General features: G+C 43.2%; 1 protein-coding gene across 2 annotated transcripts in view; it reads left to right on the top strand.

Moving 5' to 3' along the window:
- Window positions 1-26,723, top strand: part of RAB31 (RAB31, member RAS oncogene family) — a 66,675-nt gene that overhangs the window by 662 nt on the left and 39,290 nt on the right. Inside the window, exons 1-2 of one of the 2 annotated variants that reach the window (XM_048289430.1) lie at window positions 24,424-24,507; window positions 26,312-26,391. In XM_048289430.1, coding sequence (XP_048145387.1) covers window positions 24,439-24,507; window positions 26,312-26,391 — 149 coding nt within the window. In that variant the 5' untranslated portion in view covers window positions 24,424-24,438. Of the gene's footprint in view, window positions 1-24,423; window positions 24,508-26,311; window positions 26,392-26,723 lie in introns of those variants that run through there. The other variant, XM_048289431.1, reaches the window with a different exon arrangement.

Raw genomic sequence — 26,723 nt, 5'->3', positions numbered from 1 at the left:
CAGCGCTGCCCACCCCGGACGTGTCGGGTGGCTCCTTCTCCCGGGGCTCGGTCCCGTCTCACCGATGTGCTGCTCGGTGCTTTGTTTAGTTACTTGCCTGGCTTTATTCAGCAGCGCTTCTTTGACTCGACTCCTTATAGGAACGTCCTTTTTGCCATCTCTTTTTTTTTTTTTTTTTTTTTTTATTTCGCTTTTTTGGCGAACTCGCGCGTGCGTTTCACATCTGGAGCAGCAATGTGCTTAGCTCTGCACTTTGGCTGCGCCTGCCCCTCTCTGCCCGGCACCGAGGGAGCTTCCCAGCAAAACGTGCCCACCAAGCTGGGACAAACACCCCCGCAGAGCAGAACCACCTCTCCTGACAGTAACGAGCAGAGCATCATTAATCCAGTACACAAGTTCTTTTTTAAAGTCAAAAATCTCAAATTACCCGGTGCAAGTTAGGCTGCTTTTAGGCCCACAGCTCCATAAGCACTCAGAGAAGCTGCATGAATGAAGGCAGTTTTAGAGTGAATTTGCTTTCATGCCATACAAGTGAGTTGAACATTTCAAAACCAAACACAAATAGACAATCCAGTTCTCTCTGATTTGTGTTGACACTTAGCCCAGCAGGAGTGGGTACCTTGCCCTGGAGTCATTCTTGCCAGGATGTGGTGCCAGGGCACCAGAGAGTTCAACCCGAAGTATTTGGCAGTGACCATTCCTCCTTTCTTGGTTAGAATTCCTGCCTTCAACTTTTAAAATGGCATAGTGACAAAAATAAATGTGGTTTGCACAAACACGAGGAGTCTGTGGTAGAATATATGGATGTGTCTTTGTTTATTTTCTTCTCCAGCAGAAAATGTTGTAATTTTATAGAGATGAAGTGTCTTGTGGAATGAGATTCCTCATGTCCATAATTTATTGATATTTTGTAACATTAAAACTTACTGGGGGTTTTGTAAGGCAATTGTTTACTTTTTTTAAGACAGGAAAAGAAACCTATAATGCAGCTCTGTGTTACCAGGAGTATGCAATTACTCTGTAGATTCATTAAAATGATGGGGTGGCCGTGGTAGCACTTAGGGAGATGTGTCTGTAGTTATAGTCACTTAGTAATTAGTGAGATGTTCCTTCCTGAGTTTTAATAGGGCATAGTCCTAGAAAACCTTCTGCTTCTGATCACAGACATCTCATTTGTCGTGGGGACTGACAGTCTGTTTTCCCAAAAGAGAGGAATCCTTCAGATGATGAATCCCCTCAAGAAGCTCAGACATTTCTAGAGCAGGGAGACTCCGTACCTGTCTGTGTGAACAAGTGCAGGTATTAATCTTCTGATCTGCTTGAAAGCTAGATGGCAACTCAAAAATACATTCTCAGATCTACCAAAAGCAATCTTGACAGTTGTTTTTTTCAGTAGGTCCTGGACCTGGTGGGTTAATCTGCATTGTATGTTGTTGGTCCCTGGATAATCAGTCAAGTCTGGCATGTCCTAGTCCCAAGACAAGTTCTTATCCTTGTTAGAAATATGGATTAAATTAGTTTGTAAACTCATCTCTCTCCCCACTTCTGAACACGGCTCTAGATCAGACAGGAGGACCACTGACGGTTTCTGACCCTAGGCTGTGCAGAGGGCCTGGGCTTGGGCTGTTTCTGCCTGTTCAGAATTTCCCAATGGGGAAAAATTGCAGCTGGTGGAACGTTTCCAAAGCCAGCTTCTCCACAGGCCCTGAAGCCCCATTTGGCTATAGAGGGTCTAGATGGGAAGATGATGAAGGGGAATAGAGAAGCCAGAGGTGTGGTCCACACTGCCAGCCCCACTGGCCAGTGCAGTACTCCAGGGCCAGTGAGTGGCCTGCAGGCATTGCACTGGAGGTAGGGAGTAGGTTATTGGCTCCTGGATGTAACCCCACATTGACAGGAGGGAGCCTCTAGATTTTAGGATTAACCTAACGAAATGGGATTTGGGTATCTGCATTTCATTTCTTTCTCCTCCAGAGTATCTTGGGGTTCTAAAAACTCTATGTGAGTGTCATGATAGTGATTTGGAGCAGCCAGGAGCAGGTTATGGGATTTGTAGCTGTTGAAGGATACACCAGAGAGAAGGGCAGAGGGGAAATTGGGGCAGCAGGGGGGTGGGAGTGAGTCAGTTTGGAAGGAAGGCTTTGTTGATGGCAGAGCTCTTTGAGCAGGGATGGTTCCAGCTTCCCAGTGGGCCGGCGGGAGCAGGATGCCTGCCTAATTGTCCGGTGCCTCACAGCCTCAGGTGTAGGAGCTACGGAGGTGCAGTTGAACAGCTCTCTTTAGTATGTTGACATACAAGTGTTCTCAAGCCTGCTCCCAAACTACTTCCTCCAGTAAATTATTGCTGCTGGGCAGTGAGGTATCTACATGTGGAAGGTGTTCATCTTCCTGAGTGCAAACACTTGAGCTCTGCTGCAAGTTGTGTCCTGTTACCCCAGACTCTTCCTGGTCTCTCAGTCCAGTTTGTTGTTTGTTCCCAGCATTTGTCCCTTGTTAGATGCCATGTGCTTCTGGGGCTGAGCAGCTTTTATCTGCAGCTCAGTCTATGCGATGAAATGAAGTGCATCTCCCATTTGCCTTGCATGGTGTTTCTATGTGGGCACCTTGTTGAGGGGATGGAGGAGAGAGGAGTGTAGGGGAACTGGTGTGTTGCTGAGCTGTGCTTTAGTGCTGCGATGTGGCTGGCTGTGCAGCTGCCAGGTTTCCTAATCTGTCTGTGGCTGCTGAGTGCCCCGTGCCTTAGCTCCCAACATTTCTTTATGTGGGCTGGAGGAGCGATTTACAACTCCCTGCCAAATCCTGACATAACTAACTGTGTGTGGCAACTGCAGAAGAGATTGCCAGGTTTAAGACTAAGGCAAAGTTTCATGTCTTTGTCACTTCCTGAGGAAACTTTGACAACTCTTCAGCCTTTGGGAGGTGGCTTGCTACCATCTACAGTGACCTCCATTGCTCCTTTCCTTTTGTTTTTGTTTATTACATTTTTGTGTTGTGACTGTGCATCACAGGACCAAAGGAGGTAGGATTGGAAGAAGCTCAGAGGTCATCCCTTGTCCTTAAAGCCCCTTATTCCTGACATTTGTTTGTCTCCTCTGTCTTTAAAAACTCATAATCTTCTCCCTGGGGTTATGTCCCAGGGTTTAACTGCTCTTACTGTAGAAAGTTTTTCCCGAACATAGTGCCTACATCTTCCTTATCTGAGATTTTTTTTCTTCACCCTTCTGTTTGTGCCTCCATTTTCTTGCTCATAAGAAGTCGCTGGCCTGCTAGCATGAAAATGCTCTCTGAAGCTGATAAGCCTGCATTTGTAAAAGGAGTGACATTTCCTCTGTGGAAATTATCCTATGATACTGAACATAGATGACTGGGAATTTTTGTGTCTAAAATGCTTATCACAATGCTTTTGTGGCCTACATGTCCCAGCACAAGGAGGGGAGCTGCTGTTAAAAGCAAAGCTGCACCCCTGGCTGGGTTGTACCAGTTAAGGGGCTTTCTTCTCACCAGGTATGTGCAAGGTGGCTTCCATGGTAAGGTGAGCATCCTGCTGAAGACAGTAACGCTACACAGTGCAGAAGCCACCTGTGCATCAACAGCTGCAGTGTTGTAGCCTAAAAATGAGAGTAGAGCAAACAGAGGGGGTCATGAAAAGAGGAAAAATGCACTGATGAAGTAAATGTGTGCCTTCTATAATTTTGTCCGCAGAAATATCTTGTCTGAGAGAGGAACAGAGACTGGCAAGCAATTTTTTTCCCCAGTGTTAATGGTTCATCATCACCTACTCATTCATTTCTATTTTATTATGTAAACAAGTAGCTCTATCATGAGAGAAATTTTTGAGTCATGACCACGTGGCTGTTTGTCACTGGTTTGAAGTGTCCATCACTGCAGCCTTTCCATCAAAGGAGGCCTCCTCTGCGTCTCTATCCTAGCCAGTTATGGTTTTGCATTGTAGTGAAACATCAAATGAGAGGTAAAACTAAACAGTGATTTTAAGTCTGTGGGGAACTGAAAGACAGACACATGGTTAGCTGAACTGCATATACCTAATTTTCTAGGGAAATTGTGGTTTTTAAAATATTCTTCTTTAGTGAAGAATACTCTGAAATTTACACTTAATGTGGGCACACAGCACTTCTGTATCCATTGCTCTGCTTTGCCAGTCAGAAGTGTACAAGATACTGAAGGAGACTGGGACTGGTGATTTTGTTTTTATTTTGTTTGTCAATATTGCATAAAAGTCCAGTTGTGCACCAAGCAAGAAAGACCTGTTCTCTTGTATCAATAAAAAAATGTCTTCAGAAGCCTAAAGCAACCTTTTTGTATTATTTTATAAAATATTTAAATGGCTACAATCAGATTTTTTGCAATATGTACATTAAATATGTAGGTAAACAATTTCTCACCATTTAGAATTCAGGATTCCATACTGACCTTCGCCCTATTGCTTTCCTGATGTATCTACAAAACTTTTTTCTTTACTAGTTTCTTCCAAAGGTTTTGTGTGGGATTGCTTAGAAGGGTAGAGTGGAACATCCTTCTAGGAAAAGGTGACTGTGGAGGCCACACTCTGCTTTCGTTTCCAGCAGCCCAACCAAACTGGATTTCTGAAGAAGCAGAAGCAGAAATTTGAAGCAAGTTTTAGTTTCGGTAGCAGCAAAGCCTCAAAGGGGAATCTTGTTAGTACTAATCTACTGGATAGCAAAAGAGTACCCTGTGGTTGGTGCTTGTTGCTGCACTTCATGGGCTCCCATCCTGTGCTTGTAACTTGCCTGTTGAGTGAATCCATGCAGTGACTATTACCCAGCAATCATATGCAGGCTGTAGTTTTACTGTCTCTCAAATTCTCTTAAATTCAGATTTCCCCAGCCCTTTGCTCTTTTTGATTTCTGGCTGAAAAATTGGGAAACTTCTTGGTTTACAGTAATTCTGGGTAAAAAAGAAACCTATATTCTTTCTTTCTGCCAAAATAAGGAAGTTGAATGGTGATAAACTCAAATTTTTTTCACATGGTTGAATGCAGTTTTAGCCCTATTTGGTGAAGTAATGCTGAGGCAGACTATGTGAAGCAAGCAGAAACTTTGCATGCGAACAATATGTGGGGAAGAGAAAAACCCTCTCATTTTCATGAGGTGATTCCTTTTAACTGGCCTAAGTCGAGCCATATGAAAAGGGCATTTTTAATTTGTGTTTAGAGTGTGTTTTCTGAGACTGGTTGATGGTAGGACTTGTTTCTAAGGTGATAATTTGATTTATTGGTAGGGTGTGTTGCAGTTACAGTGCAGTTGAACTGCAGGGCTTGTGGTGGTGTTTATAAATTACAGTGCTGGTGCATTTTGCTTGTGTTGGGTTGTGTCTGAGCTGGCTACAGTATGGATGCTGCAGACTGCAAGTGCCATACAGGCTGGGTAGATGTATTCTTGACATATTTTGTCTAAAATTTCTCAAGTTAATTGCTTGTTGAGAGAAGCATTTACAGGGAGGCTGGAGCTGTAACTCTGCTGCTCTTGTTCTTTTGCCTCCCTGCTGCTCCTTCTTGCAAATGCCATTTGCCCAGCCTTCAGGGCTGTTAGACCCTCCAGGGACTGCTGTTAGTCATGGATTTCCTGGCCACATCTCTGTTCAGATAAGATCAGGACAGGCACTTTTTTTTTCATTTCCTGCGCTGTGGTTTTGAGGGGAAGGCAGAGGGGCACATTGAAGTGAACACAACTGGCTTTAGCAGGTTTGCGCTGTCACAGAATGATGGAATGGTTTGAGTTGGAAGGGACCTTAAAGATCATCTGGTTCCAACCTTGCTGCCATGAGCAGGGTCATCTTCCACTAGAGCAGGCTGCTGTTGACCCCACCTTCCCCACAGTTCAGGTGCTGCCTCAGAAAACTGAGTGCAGGGCAAGGGGTTTCTCCTCAACTTTGGTGGCTCGCCAGCCTCCACTGATGGGGGGACTGGTTTTGGAGCTGCGCTCTCCATCCAGAGATCTGGAGCTTCCTCTGCTCATGTTTTTCTCAAGCTGTTTCTGGGGCCAGCCGAGTGCCCAACACATGGATAGAGGTACCTTTGGGAAAGGAGGTGGGAAACTGGATAGAGTTCGTCTACCCACAAGCTGCCTACAAGTCTTTCCTCGATCCAGTGCTAATCACGCCTATGGGTTAGATCGTCATGAGTTGGATCATCCCATGCTCTTTGGAGAGAGCAGAGCAAGCCTTCAGTGCTTTGCTCCTTGTCATGTCCCCCTCCTACCTTCTGATTGTAGGCCAGGGGCAGCTCCTGTGAATACAACTCTGCAGCCCCTCACCAGAAGGTGTCTGGAGCTGCCATGGGACACATGCTTCCGAAGTAAACCAAAATAAAAGATGTTTCTATTCTTACGGAGTTGTTTTTCTTCTCACTACATGCCTTGTAGAGGCTGGGCAGTGGTGTCAAGGTCAAGGTGAAAGGAAATTTTTAAAATTCCATCTCAACTTGTTAGATGCCAGGAAAGGGACACATTCCAGTTTTCTTCTGAAACATCTTGTACACCCTTTCCATGAACGCTCGCAGTTTTGAACAGCACTGCCAAAAGACAAATCCCAGCTTTAGAAAGCTGCCAGTGGAGGTGGATGGGAGGCTGACTGGGAGCACAGCCTTGTGTAAGCACATGCCAGTGGTTGATTTACGGTCTCTGGCCTTGCAGGGCTGCTCTGAAAGCTGAACAACAGGCAGTGGAACAAACGCTTTTTATTTTCGCCTGGATATTTTTAAACAAAAATGCTGGTTAGTGCATGGCTTTTATATTTTTTGGAGGAGAGGGTAGAGAAGTTACGGTTTTTCACTTTTTGTTTTGGCCAGAGTATGTTCTTATTTGGGCAACATGTGGAAGTGCCTGTGCATGAAATCCAGCCACTAAATACTTTATGTCCCTGAGTTATTGTTTCCTCCTTTGTCAGCAGAGTGACAGGATGCTGCAGACGTCATTGGGTGTCCCGGTTGGACCCGTCAGGGGACCGTAGTCCCTGCAGGGAACTATAAAAAACTGTAAATGATAAATATCAGGCCTTTACAGGAATTCACCTACAGTTAGGGACTCTCTGAAGCAGATTCTCCTTTCCTTTAAAGCCTGTCTGTAGAGCCAAAATCAGTTACCAGTGATTCCTAAAGTGGGTTTAATTGTGAAAAAAAAATTGAATTTGGGGCCCATTGAATTCTGCAGCAAACAAAACTTAAGTGTTGATAGGATCTCGTGGTTCTTCAGCAAAGCTGTGCTTCTGGGTGACAGGATGTGTCTGAATCACTTGCATCTCCTTCCACGCTCACTGGTGACCTGTGGGATACAGTTGGAATAGCTTTAACCTTCTCTATCTCACGCTTGTAATTAGTAGCTGATAACTCATCTCCAGTACTGCCACTGTGTGAATTCTCGAGATCTACCCATTTCCTACTGTGAGGGAATTCAGTGTCAGAAAAGGAATCCTCAGGAGTTTGGTCAACATCTGCTGTGTGCCAACACAGAGAAGCTATACTGGGAATCACTGGACTTACCGAAGACTGATTGAAAAGAGCATTTCCTTGAATGTGGTGTGGTGTCACACCAAAGCTCAGCTAGACTCTTGAGACTTTAATTTTTAACTACTTGATTTAGAGGGGTGAAAGTGCATTGTCACTATGGTCAATAGTTTAGGATTTAGAAGCATATTACAACTGAAATATTTGAGGTGTTGGTAAATGTACAGTCACAGTTTTAATTTTGAGCATCTTCTACTATCTGTGGAAGCAAATACTAATTTTTTTTGCCTTAGGCAGTCTCTGTTAATAAAGAAACCCTAAACCACCAAAAAAATGAACCTCTCACTGACTGATACACACCACTATCAGCTTCTAAGGCTGCACTTCTACTTTGTGGCTGGATGAATCTGGCAGCTGATTAATTCCTGGAGGGATTTAGAAAATGAGAACGGGAATATGTTCTTCCTTGAATAGGAAGCCCATTATCTGTCTTTTTTTTCCCTTTTCCTTTGCATACTAAATATAAGTATTTAAGTACCTATTTTAAGAATCATAATATCAACACTTGGAATATACCTTGTTAAAGCTGATATGAACAGGAAGCCTCCAACCACTTTTAGGCCAGAAGTCGTTCATGGTGCATAGTCCATGCGGACTTCAGCCTTTTCAATACTGTGCAGACAAGCTTGCTTTTAGGGTATTAATTTTGTGAGTTTGCTACAAACATGGGGGTTTTTGCTACATTATCCCTTACACCAGCAGTTTTCTTTCTTGGATGTTACTGCTCTTGTGGAAAATCCAAGGAAAGTTGAACTTCATTTTTGTCTCGGTTTGCTTAAATGTCAGTGAGGGAATTAAACCTTCTATTCAAGTATTGTGAGTCCAGCAGCAGAGTGTGGTTTATGTGAATAGTCTTCAGAATCAATTGCTCTGTCCTTTGATGTTTATTTTTTTCTGCCTTGGATATTTTTGTTTATTTTTTTTCCTGCAGAGTGTGCTTGAAAAGAATAAATGCATGCCAGGGCATTAGACAGACAGTAGGAGCATGTTTTATGTGACAAAAATGGCAGTTGGATAAAACCAGATAACATAAATTTGATTTGAGATTATGTTACTGAAACCCTAATCTGAGTAGCATCCTTAGGCATATGTTTGATTCTAAGCATTAGGGTAATCCCTCTTCAGCAGAGTATCAGGGTACATCCTTCAGCCTTTCCTGAGTGGGCTAAATTGAATTCCGTGCTTAAAGCCCAGCATTTGCTCTAATGCACAGCTGAATGCACTGCTGTGTGGAGAATAAGATAAAATGTTTAAGTAAATTAAGTATTTGGATAACACAGCTCATGATTGATTCCCATCATTTGACATTAAAATCGGATAGAGTAGCTCAGTTCTACCTCAGTTTTGTGGCTGGGTTTGCCTTCTCCCTTAGGCTGATGTGGATAAAGAGAGAAAGCAAGCCTTTGACACCCTAAATCCAAATTTAAAAAGATTGTCAGAAGGAGAGTGGTAGCCCTGCAGCCTTAGAAGTTCTTCAGGAATAGTTTATCACCAAAGAATGGTTTGGGTTGGAAGGGACCTTAAAGATCATCTCATTGCAGTCCTGCTGCTGTGGGCAGGGACACCTTCCTGTAGGCAGCATTGCTCAGGGCCTTGAACACTTGTGAGGATGTGCAGACAAGTAGAAAAAGGGGTGTAGAAGTTGGCATCGAGGAGATTTGGAGGAACAGAACAGATAAAGACAGAGACTAAAGGAGGAGGAGGTGGAGTATTGAAACTGACACTGAGGGAGAACATCAGGGAGTATTGTAGGGGGACTGATGAGAGGGAATGAGGAACACAGAGGAGTAAAGTGAGGAGCAAGGGAAAGAGAAGCTGAGGATAATAGAAAGCTGGACAGAGCAAACCAACAAAGGGTAGTAGAAATAGTAACATTGGGTGAAAAAACCCTGCCACTTCTCCCTCGGTTTTAGCCTTCAGTTTCCTTTTTAATTATTTTAAAGCCCTGACTTTGTCTTAGTGCTGTTTCATTTGTGTTTCAAAACACTTTTGGCCAGTGGAGCCTGCAGAATTGTTATTTGCATTGCTTTAAATTAAGCTGTCTCTCTCAACTAGTCAAGAACACTGTCACAGATGTGACAAAGGAAAGCTCTGGTAGGATTTCATTGGCCAATTGAGATGCCTTCCTCAATCCCTGTGCCTGTTGTTCTGCCATGTCTGAGATCTGGGGGAACTTCGGAGTCAGTTCCATGTGGTCCCAAACACTCAGGCTGTGACGCTGGAAATGTGTTTAGCATCCAGACAGTCTGTCCTGAGGGTGGCTCCTCAGTACCTTCTGTGTGGCTCAGTCTTTTCCTACTTTGGAGGAAAAGATGAAATGTACTCTTCTTCTACCCCTTTGTCCTCTGAGAAGGAGGACAATATACTAAATTGCATGGTTTAGCATTCCATTTGAAATGTTCCTGGAGTATTTTCAGTTGAGATTTGCAAAGTCCATACACTTTTGAACATTTCTGGTTTCCAGATTCTGAGTGATGGTGAAAAAAATCGGCCAGGTGAATAAAAACTTCCTTCTTCAAGTCAGTTGTAAGTTAGATACTGATTTCCTAGTTATTTTTGTGATGGAGAGAAGCAGGTGCCTTAACAATAAGAGCAACAAAACTTGGTTTTGCTTAAGCGCTTTTCCCTAAAAATTTGAATTTCATGGCACTAGTGCTGCTGATACCTTGAGAGGCCTCCTAGAAACAGAGACTAGACAAGAATAAGGGAATACAAGTAGGTATTTATTTGAAAGGCCTTCAAAGGTACCTCCTGGGGCCAGAGGCTATTGCCAGATGGACCCCAAGATGGATGACCGGTCACAAGTTCTTCACACTTTTATAGGTTTGGTTCGTTTGCGTATCAGGGTTAATTCTCCAATTAAAGCTTCAGTTTAATGATGTAATTCCCCTCATCTTGACCCCCTCTCAAAGGCTTTTGGTTTATACTTTTTGGGCCTAGGACGGTCTGGGTGTCCTTGAAGAGCAGGCCCGGAGAGGCTTTGTTATGTCTACCTAACACGAGAGAGCAGAAGTTAACAGGCTACAAGAAACTTCAGAGTTACACACTAAGCAGTACAGGATTTGAAAAATATAAAAGTTAAAACCTAAGGCATCACTAGCAGCTTTTAGAAATTGCTGTGTTTCATTCCTGATGAAATCAATGGGAGGTGAACACATTCAAGAAGTCACCTGCTTAAGGGCTACAGCCTTGTGCTGATAATTTCTCCCATTTAGGAGCCTGTTTGGTGCAGATAGCTTTACGTTCAGTAACTTCACAGCAGCACACAGTAAATCCACAGATAAAAAATTTAGCCCTGGGTTTTAGTATACCGTGCTTGCTGTTACCTCTTCTGTTTACTTGCATGACTGATAGAGGGGAAAGGACCAGGTGGGTGTTTATATGATGCTGTTTAAAGTAAGTGGTGATGTTTGCTGTCTTGGGGAAAACTTTACATCCAGGCAAGAGTTGAAATGAATATGAAATCACTACTAATGGAGGTTAATTAAACCTAACAGTTGGGTGAAACATTTCTTAACACAGATTTAGGTTTAGGCAAACTTCTTATTGTCCATTCCCAGTCCTACACATAAATTCAGGAAATGGAAACCCCCAGTTTCAAGGATTTTAGACCTCTCCTTCATGTCACCTCTTAATGTCCGCACGGATGCATAGTATCTATATGTAATTTGCAGTTAATTTTAAATAAAAAATAATGGCAAATTTCAGAAACTCTCAACTTGTCCCCTTCCCCTCATACCCCCTGGAGAAGATGTGTTTCAGTGTGTCTGGAAGGCTGATGGAGGCGGTTTTCCAAAGGCTGGCAAATGGTAAGAGCAGCTTGCGTGAAGAGGGTGCCATTAGCAGCTGGGCAGCCTTCAGGCTGCTGATGAAGGAGAGCAACTCACACCTTAGATTGTCACCAGAGGCTGCTGATTTTACAGGTTGTTGTATCAGCTAAAAGGAGCTGATAAGCAGAGGCAGAGTTTCCGGCAATAAATCCGTGTATGAACTCTTCAGTTCAGTTGCTGTCCCACGCTTGAGGTGTTTCCTGACCCGCTCAAGGCTGATGGTGTCTGGCTGCCTTTGGCCAGTAGAGACCAGAGGAAGAGTTACTAGCTTCTAGTTGTTGGTAGGTGACATACCCAGTACCAGGGTTCTGCTAATTTGGAGCAAAGATCTGTGGCCATGAGGCTGGTTCCTGTTTGTTAGAGGAAATGTTAGTTTTTATAGCTGCCCCCTGAAACTGCCTTCTTCCTCTCTGTTGCTGCAAGGGACAAGGGATTGGGCTTTCTTGTCTCCACGCCTGATGTTTTCAGCTGGTGTTTCAGGTGGAACTCATAATTTATGTGGCTTTTTTCTTCCTCTCTGGTATGCAGGTGGGATAGTTACAAATTGGGAGGAGTATGTCTGAACATTGAATTGAATAGGGCTTATTGAGCCTGAATGGACAAATCTGAAGGTAATTGAGCCTTTTTACAATTTTTCCAGGCAATTGCTGGACAGTTTTTATACTAGTGAAATAGTAAGCTGAACACAAGAGCCATTTCATCAGATGCTGTGGTTGATGGGCATATTGTTGCTTCTGTAAGAGCCACTGCTGTCATTTAATAAAAGAAAAAGACTGTTGGTACTTGTAGGCAATCTGCAATATGAAATTACAGTGTTTGGATTGGATTAGCAGTTTCATTGGCTGGAAGATGTTCAATATCTTCTATGTTGGGACAGGAATATAAATTACTTTGTTTTCATGTTTACTAGGTGGCACTAACAAGCCTGTATTTCTAAATTATGGCCCCTAATGATAGGATTTGACAATTAAAGAGGTAGGGTGTTGGAGTATGAACAGAAACTTGTACCAAATAGCAATTCAAGTCAAAGATTTTCTCCTCATCATACCAGTATTTTGAAAGTTTCATCTGCTACAATGTGTGTGGGGAAGGTTCACTTAGGAAAAGAACTTGGTTTGGAAAGAGCTACACAGAATTGTTTATCCCATTTTTTTGCTGGCAAATTGTACTTGAAAACAACATTTGACAGGATGCTGTTGCCTAATGTGTTTACTTAACTATGAAAACCTCAGGTTATTTATGCATCTAGTCTGAAAACTAAATTTAGTTTCTCTGATCACTGCATTGCACAATAGTGATGAAGGATATTTAACCAAATTGTTCCGCTGGTATGTGTGCATGTGGCCAACAGAGATAAAACCCCTGCAGTCAATACTCGTTATCACTGACAATTCGAGGTACAGTGACTTGTGTGTTACTTCCCTTACCTAATTTTTCAAGTTCAGAGACAATTATGAGGATTTCTAAGTTGATACTATTCACACATTTTTACTGTATCTTTAAATAGGAAATTCTCTGCGGGAGGAGTAGTACATCGAGTGGATTTTTGTGACTGCAAGTGTATTTTGAGATAGAGTGGGTAGGAAAGGGATGACATCATGGAGATGTTAAAAAGTCTCCCAAATTTGTCTAGAAAATGAACTCTGACAATTGGAATTGCCAAAATCCAGGCATTACTATTAATAAAATTGCATAGGCATTAAAGCTGGACTTGCAGTTTTAATTTATTTTTACTTCAGCTTTATTTAGCTCCTCCCAGTCGAGGTTTGACTTGCTGGAGAGATCTGGGAAGTTGGCTTTTAGTTCCTACTTCATTGATGGGGAGACTGTGACCCATCTGTGACACCACCAGCAGGAATGTTCCTGTGGTAAACCAGGGCCCATTTTTCATCCTCACCTGAAAAATGAAGTGGTGAACATTGGAGAGGTCATGCTTAAGTGTGTGTGGTGGAGCTCAGATGGGAAATCAGCAAACTGGCAGCAGGGAGATGTCATTAGGGTGAGCGGGGCTGGTAGGAGAGCATGCCATGGAGTGCGGGTGTGCAGTCCCCGAGGGAAGCTGGGAATGCCCCATCCCTGGAAGCGTTCAGGACCAGGTTGGACGGGACTTTGAGAAACTTGATCTAGTGGAAGGTGTCCCTGTCCATGGCAAGGGGGATGGAACTAGATGATCTCTGAGGTTCCTTTCATCCCAAACCATTCTGTGATTCTGTAACACGCTTTCTTACCACTTGCAGAGCACCTGTCAGGGTGGGTTTAGTGGGTTTATCTGCTGGTCCGTGTTATACCGTGGTCAGGAGGATCCTATGATCCAGTGGTCAGTAAAAGGCAATTAGAGGTACAGTTCTTGTTTGGATGATAGTGACTCCATAAAGTCCCATAGCTATAAGTCTCCTAAAAATTAACCCAAAAATTTCCCCTCTGTGGCATACAACATTTTTGATAGTGTGCAGGTTTGGGTGGGGTTTTGTGGGTTTTTTCCTTTCTTTGCTCATTAATACAATAAATTAATTGTGCAATAGGGGCATTCCTTTGAAGCTGCCTTTGCCATACTGTACCCATTGCCACACTGGGCTCCGCAAGGTGGTACCAGCAGTGGGAGATACCTGGAATTCCAAGGGAAGGTGCTCAGGCACCCTTCTTTCTGTCTCTGTCTGTCTCACCTTTCTAGTTCTTGGAACTTCATTATGCTGTCCTCTTTCCCTCCTTACCCAGGCTTTTGACTCCCAACTCACGTGAGCAGTTCACTCAGTGGCCCTTTCTCCTCTGCTCCCGTCTCAGCATGGCCAAGTGGACCCGGTTCCCTCCTCCCGTAGTCCCAGGAGTCACCAGGTGGTGCTATTGCCCACTTAAATGCCCTGCCTCGCATTGCAGCACAGCCCGGCCCTTGCAGAAGGGTTTGATGGTGTTTGGTTTTGTGATGGAGCTTTCTTTGGTGGGCAGCTGTGTCAGGTAGTGCGAGGGGTCTTGTTTCTTGCCACGGGTTCAGTCTTGAGTCAGTTTTATTGACGCAGAGTTGTTTTCTGTGACTTTATAAGCCAGTGCCTTGTTTGACAATGAGGCCCCCCAAAGGCTGGACTGCTTCTACACAGCTTGTGACCACACTGTTGTGCTCAAAAGCTGCTTCACTGCAGTGTGAAGCATAAGCAAGTCTCATTAAGGATACCCTCGGGCTTCGTATTGCTGGGTCCCCTGTTGAATCCCGTGCAATCCAGTGGATTTTTGCTCATTCCTTGGCATGTGCTGCTAGTCCAAAGGAGATTTGTGTCTGTGACCCTTCAAAGGTGCTCTTCTTCTTTCTCCTTTCATCCTCTCATCTTATTAGCCAGCCAGATTGATACCAACTTATTTGCAGCTGGTTTTTATAGAGATCATGCTCCTACTTGAAACTGTAGAGGCAGTTCAAAACATGGAGTCAAGCTTCTTAAGTGAATAGCCAGTGCCCCCAAAAGCCACCATTTGAGATGAAGGAATGCAAATAAACTTCAGGTTCCTTCTTCCTTTTCACCAGGCTAAGCAATTCTCTCTCTGCAGCCGCCCGTACTGCATGCTGTCAAGGGCATAAGAAATTGATTGAGATTCTGCTCTTTGATTTCAATTTAAAATCCTCCATTTCTCTTGGCAGTTCAGCTGCTGTCCTGAATTTGATAACTTGTGTGCAAAGAGGAAGGAAGGGCGTTCCTTGAGAAGACACAGAGAGTTAGCTGGAAATTTGATGTGGGGAAGCAGTTTCTAAATCATATTAGCAACAATCAAATGCTGTTATCTTTGCTGTCCATGTTGCTCATGGTGGTGTAGCACTGTGGTTAGCTTGCACTTTGTATGATAAGATGCAGTGATTAAGCATAAATACTGGAATTAGAATATGGATTTGGGTTTTGGGTTGGCTTTTGGTTGGTTGGTTGTTTTTTTTTACCAGAGTAGGTGAGCTCTAAAAATTGCAAAGCAGAGGTAGGTTGGCTGCAGCATTAATTTTATTTCTGAAGAATAGTTCTGTTGTCCTTTTCCCTCCACAGCCCCTTGTCTCATAAATAAAGATCACTTTGTATTCCTGTGCCAGCTTCATAGACAAAGGAGTTGGCAGGTTGTGGAGGAGCAGCACAGTTTGTAAGTCCTGGAAGAGTAAATGTGCAGCAGACACATGGAACACTTTGCTGGGGCAATGAATATCACTCCAGGCTGGGGCATGAACAGATCAAGAGCAGCCCTGCTGAGAAGGACCTGAGGATTCTGCTGGATGAGAGGCTGGACATGAGCTGTCAATGTGCACTTGCAGCCCAGAAAGCCAAACACATCCTGGACTGCATCCAAAGCAGGATGGGCAGCAGGGCGAGGGACGGGATTCTGCCCCTCTACTCTGCTCTGGTGAGACCCCACCTGCAGTGCTGCATCCAGCTCTGGGAGCCCCAGCACAGGAAGGACACAGATCTGCTGGAACAAGTCCAGAGGAGGCCACCAAGATGATTAGAGGGATGGAACACCTCTCATACAACAAAAGGCTGAGACAACTGGAATTGTTCAGCCAAGAGAAGGCTTCAGGGTGACCTAATTGCAGCCTTCCAGTACCTGAAGGGAGCCTACAAGAAAGATGGAGAGGGCATTTTACAAGGGCATGTTGTGGCAGGACAAAGATGAATGGATTCAAACAAAAAGATATTGGTTTGTATTAGATATCAGGAGGAAGTTTTTCACTCTGAGGGTGGTGAGGCACTGGAACAGGTTGCCCAGTGCTGTGGATGCCCCATCCCTGGAAGTGTTCAAGGCCAGGCTGGACGGAGCTCTGAGCAACCTGGTCTGTTGAAAGATGTCCCTGCCCATGGTAGGTGGCTGGGAAGTAGATGATTTTTGCGGTCCCTTTCTATGATTCTGTGATTCTTCAGGCTGCAGCTACAATTCTCCATGCCATCAACCCAGCATAAAGAGCTTGGGATTGGAGCCCTAGTGGTGATAGCAGAATAATGCCAATTATCTTGGAAACACTCTAGGAAAGTCTTTGGTTTTATATAATATTACACACATTAATATATCAATGTCTCTGGCAAAGTGAATTTTTTGCTAGCATTAGCTACAATAAAGACATTAGCTGCTCTTCAGTCTGTCTTATCTCTGGCCAGGCACATCGCTTTGGTAGGATGATAAAGTGCTTTTGGTTATCAGTGCTTGCTTTTGTACTTTACAGTTTGGTGTTGCTTGAGATCTTTGGGTATGTCTTTGGTAACAGTAGATAGTTGAAGAGATTGTAACTAGTATTGCAGTCTGGGAGTGAGAGAGGGATGGAAATACTCTGTTTTGTCTATAAGAGAGAAAAGGATGTAGCAAAATATTTTAAAAAGTGTATTTGCAACTTGGGCATTAGGGGTTTTTGTTGTCTCTGAGAGATAACTGGGCTGGGATCTGGTGAAGGGGACCTGTGACTGTGAAGAAACTTGATAACTCCAAAGAAGCCTACAAATCACCAGGACCAGTAGGACTGCATTCTCTGGCTCCAGGCATGGCAGATGCTGGAGCAGCTTTGCAAGCCTGAATTTAATTCTACAGGAGGATGTGTGCAGGATGTATGTGGAAGGAAACCACACGCTGAATAATCACACTGCTAAGGGCACCAAACCTGGTAAGGCAGCAGGCATTTGGCTTTGGGGACTGGTTGGGAACAGAAGTGGCCAGGGCTGTAGACTCCCTTCAGCTTTGGGGTGAAGCAGGCGGTTGGTCACTGTATATGTTTTGCTAATGGATGTGGACTGAAGGAAAACAAACTAAGAGAAGGGATCAGATGATGTTTTGCATTCAGAGGTGTATTAGGTTTCCATGGCAAGGTTTTGGTAGTGGGGGGCTGCAGGGGTGGCTCCTGTGAGAAGCTGCCAGAAGCTTCCCAGGTGTCCTATGGAGCCAATGACAGCTGGCTCCAGGACAGACCTAACACTGGCCAAGGCCAAGTCCATCACTGATGGTGGTAGTGGCTAAGAAACAGAAAAAACTACTGCACGAGCAGATTGCAGCCAGAGGGAAGAGTAAGAATATGTCAGAGAAAGAGCTCTGCAGACTCCAGGATCAGTGGAGAAGGAGAGGGACGGGGTACTCCAGGCACCAGTGCAGAGACTCCCCTGCAGCCTGGGTGCAGCCCATGGTGAGGCAGGTGTGCCCCTGCAGCCCATGGAGGTCCATGGTGGAGCAGAGATCCTCCTGCAGCCTGTGGAGGGGACCATGCTGGAAAAGGTGGATGCCTGAGGGAAACTGTGGCCCCATGGAAAATCCATGCAGGAGCAGGCTCCTGCCAGGACCTGTGGACCCATGAAGAGAGGAGCCCACACTGGAACGACTTTGCTGGCCTGACTTGTGGCTCCATGGGGGACCCACACTGGAGCTGTCTGTGCCTGAAGAACTGCACCCCATGGGAAGAGACCATGCTGGAACAGTTTGTGAAGAACTGCACCCCACAGGAAGGACTCAGGTTGGAGCAGAGGAAGGATGTGAGGAGTCCTTCCCCTGAGGAGGAGTGAGAGGCAGAGACAATGCTCTGGTGGGGAGCAGGTAGAGAAATTTGGAGTAAAGTTAAGCTCAGGAAGAAGGGAGGGGTGGGGAAGGTGTTTTAATTTTTATTTTTCGTTATCCTACTTTGATTTGATTGGCAATAAATTAAATTAATTTCCCCATTTCAAGTCTATTTTGCCCATGGCAGTAGTTGGTGAGTGATCTCTCCCTGTCCTTATTTCAACCCACAGGTTTTTTGTTATATTTTTTCTCCCCTGCCCAGCTGAGGAGGGGAGTGATAGGATGGCTTTGGTGGGCACCTGGTTTCCAGGCAGCAGCAGCCCACCACAGGGAGCCAGATACATTAAGCCCTGACTGGTAAATGTTTTCCTGTTTTAAAACAGCCAGTAGAAGTATACAGGAGGTATTGAAGACGCATCTAAATACCAAACAAATAAACTCAGCGCTTGACTATCTTAAACCACTTAAATAGCTCTTTGTTACTGTACTGCCTGAATGCTTTACAATTATCACTGGTTTCCATCCCCATAATGCTGTTACAAGGTAAAATCAAATAACTATTTTCATATAACAGCTAGTGATCTGAGAACAATCGAGCCAAGAATTCCTGTGCCAAATGCAGTTCTTGCAGCACTAGGAGGAAGGATTGCATTCTGATACAACAGGACTGACCTGATTGTGGGTAGAACAAATGCTGCACTTTTAAGTGTAGAGGGAATTAATATAATTCTAATGTGCTCCAGAGGAAAAAGTCTTGATTCTGTAGCTAATTTGTGCTCTGCAACAGCAGTGTTGGCCTGAAAGCAATTAGAAATGATGCGTGGGGTTTTTTACTGTGTGGGAGTTAGCATAGGTCATCCTAACTTAGTGGGAGCAATATACCAACAACTGACTTAAAAGATACCTTTGCTACCATGAGTTTAAATAAGGGAATGCAACAAAGGGAAGTGCAAATAGGGATGTTCTTGTAAAGTTCACACAGGGACCAAAAGAGCTGTGGTGGTTCCTACTGAAGTGAGACACTGCAGAATCCAGCCAGGATAAACCCACCAGAGGAGGCCAGTGCTGGCCATCCTCCCTCTCGAAATAGAGTTGCAGTGAGGTCCATGTGTTTGTGCTGGGATCGTGGGCGACTGGGTTCCAATATTCAATACTAGTGGTGTTGTTTATTTGGCAAGTACCCTTCACTCCAGAAAGTGCATGATAGCAAAATTACCCTTCTGGGGGCCAACTCTGGTCCTAGTTCTTCCCTTTCAAAAATTTACTTTGCAGATGAGTATTCCCCCAGATCTTTGCAGAAATTCCTTGAAGGTCACTGGTGGTATAATGCCATAAAATTGGAATTTACAGAAATCATTAGTGACCTGAATGAGATGCCTGTATTTTGACTGCAGAAGTGAGGCTTCAGAGCAGCTGTACCTGCATCCCTTCGGTTCAGGCTGAAGCCTCGGGCAGTTTTGTGTTGGTGAAGCAGCTGAGAGCCAGTGTGTGAGTCTAAGAGCTGCTCTTGTATTTTCATCTGTGCAGTTATGCAGTGATAGCTTTGCTCACTTGATACATCTTGCAGACGGAAAAACTGAAGAAAGGTGAGAAGCTTTTTGCACTTCTTCCTAGACGCCGCTCCGCAGTGCATGGCTTCACTTTCCCTGGGACAAGCCTGACACTTGGCAGATGCAGTTCGGTCCCAGGGGTGTCTCTGAACCTCAGTCTCCTGCAAAGTATTTCTCCTTACAGCAATGTTTTCAGACAACTGAAAGTGATACCCAAACACAGGGAGGGGTGAGGATGTGTTTAAGGTTAGCAAAAAGTTTATTGGGTAGAGTAATTCTTGGATTAAAATACTGCCCTTGGAAAGTGCAGTCAGGAATCTGTTGTGCATAACTCTTCCTTGTATGTTCGTACAGTTGATAAAAATCCAAAGGCAGTTTCAGATGTGTTTCAAGCTGCCTGTCACAGCCTTCCAGAGCAGCTGTAACTGGATTAGTAAGACATGGAAAGTATTGCAATGCTACCTGCATTTGATCATCTGAGTAATGATTAAAATGTTAAAGGCAGGCATAGAGGACTAAAGCAGGCTAGAAATTGCCAAGCTTTAATTTATTTTTCAGCTTGTTGCTTTTTTACCTCCACTGGAATTTAAAAGACAGCCGTAATCCGTACTCAGCCTCACCATGTCACATGCCTTTGGGTTAAGAGCTGGCAACCCTGAAAGCATTCAAGATGCAGGTTGGATATCTCAGTGCTGCATGCCAGACCTTTCCCGAGGAGTGACATTCCTCCTAGACACCAGGCTTGACCAGAGCTGTGCTTACATTACTGCTAAAGCCCAGCTATACTTTACAGTGCAGGCCTTGCAATTTGTTTGATGATAGCTAATGAAATGCAAACCATTTAGCAGTTTCGAGATGCGATTACACTGCTGTGAATTTTCAGATTCCATCAAAGTCCTGCTGAGGGTAATGGGAATGGGCCAGGGTGATTCAACCGTAAATCAAAAACAAAAGCGTGGCCAATTCTGACAGTGGAAAGAAGAGCTGTTTAAATGTGCAGAAGGTGATCTGCCAAGTCAAAACCAGCTGCACTTTACAGAGCTACTGGAATGAATGGTCTCTCTGCATTTGTATTTTTTTTGTGACTCATTGATTATTTTTCTTCCCCTAAAGTTTAAACTCCGTCTTTCTACCTCAGGTTTGCCTGGCCAGTTGCAAAGGTTTTCAGTGCCTTTTTTTGGTATATAAAATATCAAATGCACTGATAATAAAGGACAGTTTTCTCCTTTTTCGTAATTTCATACCAAGTCAAGTGTTTTCAACTGTACATCTTTAATTCTCCAACAGTGAAAGCTCTGCTCTGAGCAAGACAAGGACCTCTCCTTCCTCTCTGCACTAGCACTGGCAGGAATCAAATGAGTAGAACAAAAAGTGGAATTTAACTTGGGAAATCTTGAGCATAAACTGGCTCCTCTGTTATTTCTCAGTTAGGAATGAATCAGCCAAGAGTGTCTGGTGGTGTGAATATGTAACAGGGAGCCAGGAATTGTTGCTTCTCTTAACAACGAGGAGCAGCCAGCATCCTCTCTGAGCAGATCATCTTCCAGGATAGTGGGACAGCTTTTTGACTGCACCCCGACGTTCTGTATGTTTCATCAAGGGTGGTTGGTAGGTCAGCTTTTGGGGAGCCTGACACAAATGGGCTCTGAGGAGCAGATGCATTCCTGCTGTGAGATGCAGGGAAGTCCTGCTGAATTTGATGGAAGCCGCATGAGCTGTGGAATCAGTTTCTGGCTTATGGGAAAGGATAAAGATTTGTCAGGTCCAAATGTTTCTCATATTATTATTGAAATAACATCTTCTTTGCCTGGGGATTTTTGAGCACTTAGTATTAATATCCTCCAGGTTGCTAGGGCTCATTCTTCTTCCAATCTGTAATACTAACTCATGTTAAACCCTGTCAGATTTAATGAGACCTGTCTGTAGCTCATGTCTCAGTGACTCTTAGTTATTGTGAGAAATGTTTTGAAGGGACAGACATTTTTAATTTTTAAACATTTTTACAAATTCAGACTGTAAATTTGATTGAATCCTGGCTTTGTCCAAGCTGTTGAGAAAGCTTCCTTCCGAAGGAGCTGTGTGTGGGATCCCTATTTATATAGAGGTCAGTTCTCCATTGCTTCTTAATGCAGATTTTTGTGGTGTATCTCAACCTTCCTTTAAAGCTGAAATGGGAAGTTAGTCATGAGATCTGTGGTGGTTACAAGCCAGATGTTATTTTTTTCTTTTTTTTTCCTTACTTTGCAACTAGAAGGGACAGAGGGCAGTTTCTTCAGTATGTTCATTCTTAGGGTGCCATTTCCTCATGTGAAGTGCTGCCTAGTGTTCTTGTTTGGTTTGTATTTTCAAAATCCTAGAGTCGTAAAAGGATTTTTATGTGGTTTATCTAGTTTTACACATACTTGGGAAGCCCTGTGTGTTAACATAGCACAAAAAGACTCTGCATAGTCAAGACTAAAAAAGCTCTTGCAGCAGTGTGCATAATTACAGGGCTGCTGTTTAGTCACCAGTCATGATATGTGTGGATTTTTTTGTGAATTCAACATTCATTCCATTTTAGATGTAAAAAAAAAAAAAAAGACATTAAGAGATTAATTTACTCAGCACAGTAGGGCTTGACCCTGAATGTATTAAAAGCTATTATAATATCAAGGCTTAACACTAACAGCCTAATCAGGGATGTGTTTACAGGGTACTATAGATGCCTCCAATTTGGAAAAGTGCTTGGAGGACTAGGCCCTATGTGCAAAGATGTAAATGAGACATCCAGATTTAAATTAAAGAACTAAATTTTTCTGCATTAGCTTTTTCTGCTGGGATAAATGTGTTTGGAACAATAGACAGAGGAATATACCAAATGCCTATTTGTAACGGGAAAATGGTTTTCTTTTTTAATATATTGCTCATATTAAACTATTTTTTTCTGCTTTATTTTTTTATCTCCCTGTAAGCTGCTGCAAATCAGCCAGAAGAAATCAGCAGCTCAGTTGTTGTTTGCCTGCAAATGAGTTGCCAGCATCCTGTAATGCTGCTAGCTTGAAATACAGTCTCATCTCCTTTACGGTAATGAGAGCTGAGGAGAGCCAAGTGGGGTGGTTCCCCGGGAGCAGGAGTGTGGGTGGAAACCCTGTTTTCTGTGGCATTCTGGTCTCCGTTCTGGTGCTCTTAAATTCCTCACACCTAAGTCTGCTGGTAGGGGATTTTGAAAGAACAGAGAATGTATTTTCTGGGGTTAAAGGGTAAAAATCTGGAATTAGTCATGCTTGCATTGGTTCCTTCTCTTTATCAGAAACATCTGATACAGTTTCAGATTTTTAAATCCATTTTGCTGACCAGGGGAGATTCTGAAGTTGTAGCTACTTACTCTGGTGAACTAATTAATTGTGCCTCACTTATTGTGAATTACATTTCTGCCTCTTTCCTTCCTCCCCACATCACCCACTTTGCTTATCTCGCTACAATGTGGTTTGTAACTGATATTTTGTAAGTGTGCTAGGAGGCTTATGAAGAGGAAAAGGAGAAAAGCAGAATATGTAGTTGGTTCCTTAAGTGACTTGTGAAAACCTTGATTCACAATAATTATTTTCTATTTATTAATTTCTTGCCCCTTCTTTCCTGGGTTGGTATGCTCTTTATCGTGATGAGTTAATGAGTATAGTGCTGAAGCCCTTGGGTTTCCTGTGAATGAGGATTTTTCTGAAGAATTGCAGGATCTGTTCCTTCAAGTGTCAACATAACTCCTGAGGGCATGTTCTCAGTTTCTGAAACTTGTTCAATCCACTTTGCTCGGTGCTGCCGTGACCTTTTGCATAAGCCAAGATGTTATATCTTCATGTATGTTTGATGTTACATGTACACCAACATCAAGTACAACAAAACAGAAAAAGAGATTAGAGGGTGTAATAGCAGAACTCTGAGAACTGGAAAAATAAATTTCTGTATGCCTGAATGTTACCCAGCCATGCGGCTTGAAAAATCTTCTATAATCCTTTAAAAAAAAGAACAAAACAAGGCAGATCATCCCCGTCAGATGTTAGAAAAATGGCTTTATGTAGAGCAAGACCATATAGTAAGGTACAAAGCAGATGGTTGCAGAAAAGGTTTATACAGCCTTAGCAAGGAGGTTTAATTTCAATGCATTGCTGAGAAGCAAACACTTTTTCTACTTCTTTGAAGCAACAACTCTGCTTTCCTTGTCTTCTGTGAGAGACTTGAAAGATAGTTCCCTGTTGTCAGTAAAAGTTAAGGTCTCATTAGCTGTTTTCAAGCTGTTGTATAATGTTTATACACTGTGATTTGCTTTGCTTTCAGGCAGGTGAATGTCTTGATTGATGGGTGTCAGTACAATTTTCAGTAACATGGACTGAACACTGTCTAAGTAGTTTTAAATCCCATGCTGGAATGATAATCACTGCCTTAAGTAGGAAGCCTTTTCTATTTTACTTCCTTCCCCTCTATGCTCTAATTATACTCTGGTAGATGGTGGTTTGCATCCTCCAGGCAGCAAAAGGAAGCTGGGAGTGCTTGTTTCAACTGAACCCCCCTGGTGCAATAAATTGCCTGGCTCCTGGAAAGCACCAGCCACTGGCTGCAGCAGTGCTTGTCCTAAAAGCAGGTTTGCTTGTGGTCCAAGCCCATTGGTTTCACTCCAGTTACTCGAGGGGTATATTTAACCCTCTTGGTAGTGCAAGCAACCACAGGAGCAAAGGGTAAGAAAGCCTTTAGGCTTCTGGAGGGCTGTTGGTGTGCCTGGCATATGCTTAAGTTTAACTGTGCTCATTGTGAGATGCAAAAGGAATAGAAACTTTGAAAGGTCCTTTAACGTTATCATGAAACATTAGTCAGAGCCACGAACTGAAAGATGAAGAGGTTCCAGGAAAATGAGCTAAGCTTTAATCCATGCTTGTGGATGTCACGTCCCTGCCAGAGACCAGGCTCCTCTTTTAATTGCAGCTGCCGTTCTGAGTGACCCGTCAGGGGAGCTGGAGGAAGCAGATGAAACTAAAGCATCATCAGGTCACCGGAACCAATGTCTAGTTTCGAACACAGTGGCAAAAATGCTGTCCCCACAAGACGGACGTGTAATTCCTCGCAACCAGTGGGTGGTAATTCTAGTTTCTCTACACCATTTAAAATCTGGGAAAAGAATTAGATCCTCAATTTCAGGGCAGAGGAGTTTTTTAATTTTTTTTTTTTACTGTGTTCTGCCATCCTGGTGTAGTAATTATAGAGCAATATCAGCTGGAATTGATAATGAAAGCAAAATTTGGGAATAGTAACAGGATGTGTTACTGCTATTGATCAAAGGCTACAGTGGTGTTTATGAACACTGCTCCTCTCTTTGATCTTTTTTTCCTATTGATTGAACAGAGTAGATAAACAACTGTCTGTGTAGCATGAGCATTTATTATGGCTTTTAAGCTGACTAAGGACAGCTTTGAATTAAATATGAGAGTTTAAATGATAGTTTTCTAATAAGTGCTGTCTGTAGACTTTGGCGTGACAATATAGTTTCATGTATGAGTGGTGAAAGGAAATGTAAATACAGACATTCTTTTTCTTTCTTATTCAAAAAGAAGACAACGTATCGCAAAATTGATTATAGGAGAGGCAGAAGTGCTATTTTTGATGTGTAGTTACGTGGGGGCAAAAGCTGCTTTTTAAAAAATATATAGTTATGTGTGTTGTGCTGTTAACAAACTATTGTATTGGCATTTTTCAGGAGTGTTGTGTAAATTAGTCATCTTAAAATGTGGATACAAATGGAACTACAGTGTGGTAGTTCTGCAATCACTTCAATGAAATTAATAGAAAACTTTCTATTGACTGTTTAATGAGTTAGATTGGACCCTGGGCTGTCATTGTTAATGTCTTGGAAAGGTCAAGATCGATTTCCTGGCATCCTTTTTGTCTCTAAGGAGGCTCTTTGCAATTCTTTGGAAGACTTAGCGATATTGTTATTCCTCTTCTTGATAATACTCTGTATAATTTGAGTTCTACCTACCATCCAAGGCTTTGGGCAAAAACAGACAGACCGAAAAATGCTGCATTTTAGGGAAGTTGTTTGTATCTTAAATGCCTAAAATAGTATTTCTGCATGATTGCAAGTTTTCTCCTACCCCTTCAGGTTATTTTGAATTTTATTCCGGTGCTGTACTGCTCTTATTTTTCCCTACTGATTTGGTGTATTAAAAGAAAAAAACCAACAAACTATTCCTGCAAATGGAATCAGCCTGCCATGTTGCAGTGTAGAAAGTAAGCTGTGTTGTGTTTAAAGTAATGCTCTTTCACTGCAGTCCTCTAACATGGGATGCACAGGGAGAGCCGCACATCTCTGGGGATCCAAATCTTTGTATTGCTACCTTTTCAAAACCACCCAAAGCTTCTGCAAAGTTTCCACCAAGTGGGCTTGTTCATCTTGCTATGAAAAGGTTATTTCCACTAAATCAGTGCTGTCAGAGTGCTAAAATGTTGGTGTTATTAGTCTGTTTTGGAAGCTTGCTTGGGCTGGCCTTGCAGCAGGCCTGAATGAGATTGTTTCTCTGACTCTGCGGGTAATGCGCCGTGTGTTGGAAAGCACGGGGTTTGCTTGTACAAGCAAATGGCCATGCTGGATGGACTGCAGTACTTGCAACAGGAATATAAAATCCACCCAATAAAATAGAAGGCTTGGAGAGAAGGGAGTCCTGGGAAGAGGGCCAGGGATATTCACTCACAATGCTGATGTTTGAAAAGGACATGTCCTCACTTTTCTTCTGAAATGTGTGATGTGCCCCGCTTGCTACAAGACAGGAAGAAAGAGTCAAATATTAATTCTTGAAAATAATCAAGTGAAGTATTGACATCTAGGGTCTCCTAGATATGACTTCATGACTCACTGTCATGCTTTCTTTGATTTTCAGGATACTGGGGTTGGGAAATCGAGCATCGTTTGTCGGTTTGTCCAGGACCACTTTGATCATAATATTAGTCCTACTATTGGGTAAGTACCACATATAATATCACTTCAGTTTTCACTGGTCAGTGAGGTTTCAAATCAGATCCTTGAGTGATTTAAGTCCTAAGGTCCTACAGCCAAAACAGTCCAAAGTGGGAAGCTCTTGACAAGACAAAAACCAAAACCGCACAACCCAAGAAGCTGTGATCTGCACAATGATCAGGTCATCCCGAAGCTGAGTAATGGCAGGAAGACCATGGGAAGCCCTTCAAGTATCCTTGTTGAGTGCCCTGGTAGGCTCTGCTGGAACATGGACAGTGTCTGTTTCCACATATGGATGAGCTTCTGTCTAAGTTTAGGATGTGTCACATTGTCCT

This window comes from Corvus hawaiiensis, chromosome 30 (genome assembly GCF_020740725.1).
Source record: "Corvus hawaiiensis isolate bCorHaw1 chromosome 30, bCorHaw1.pri.cur, whole genome shotgun sequence".
In the NCBI taxonomy this organism is placed as follows: domain Eukaryota; kingdom Metazoa; phylum Chordata; class Aves; order Passeriformes; family Corvidae; genus Corvus; species Corvus hawaiiensis.
The sequence above is the reverse complement of the archived record's forward strand: the minus strand, read 5'-3'. Positions and strand labels throughout refer to the sequence as shown.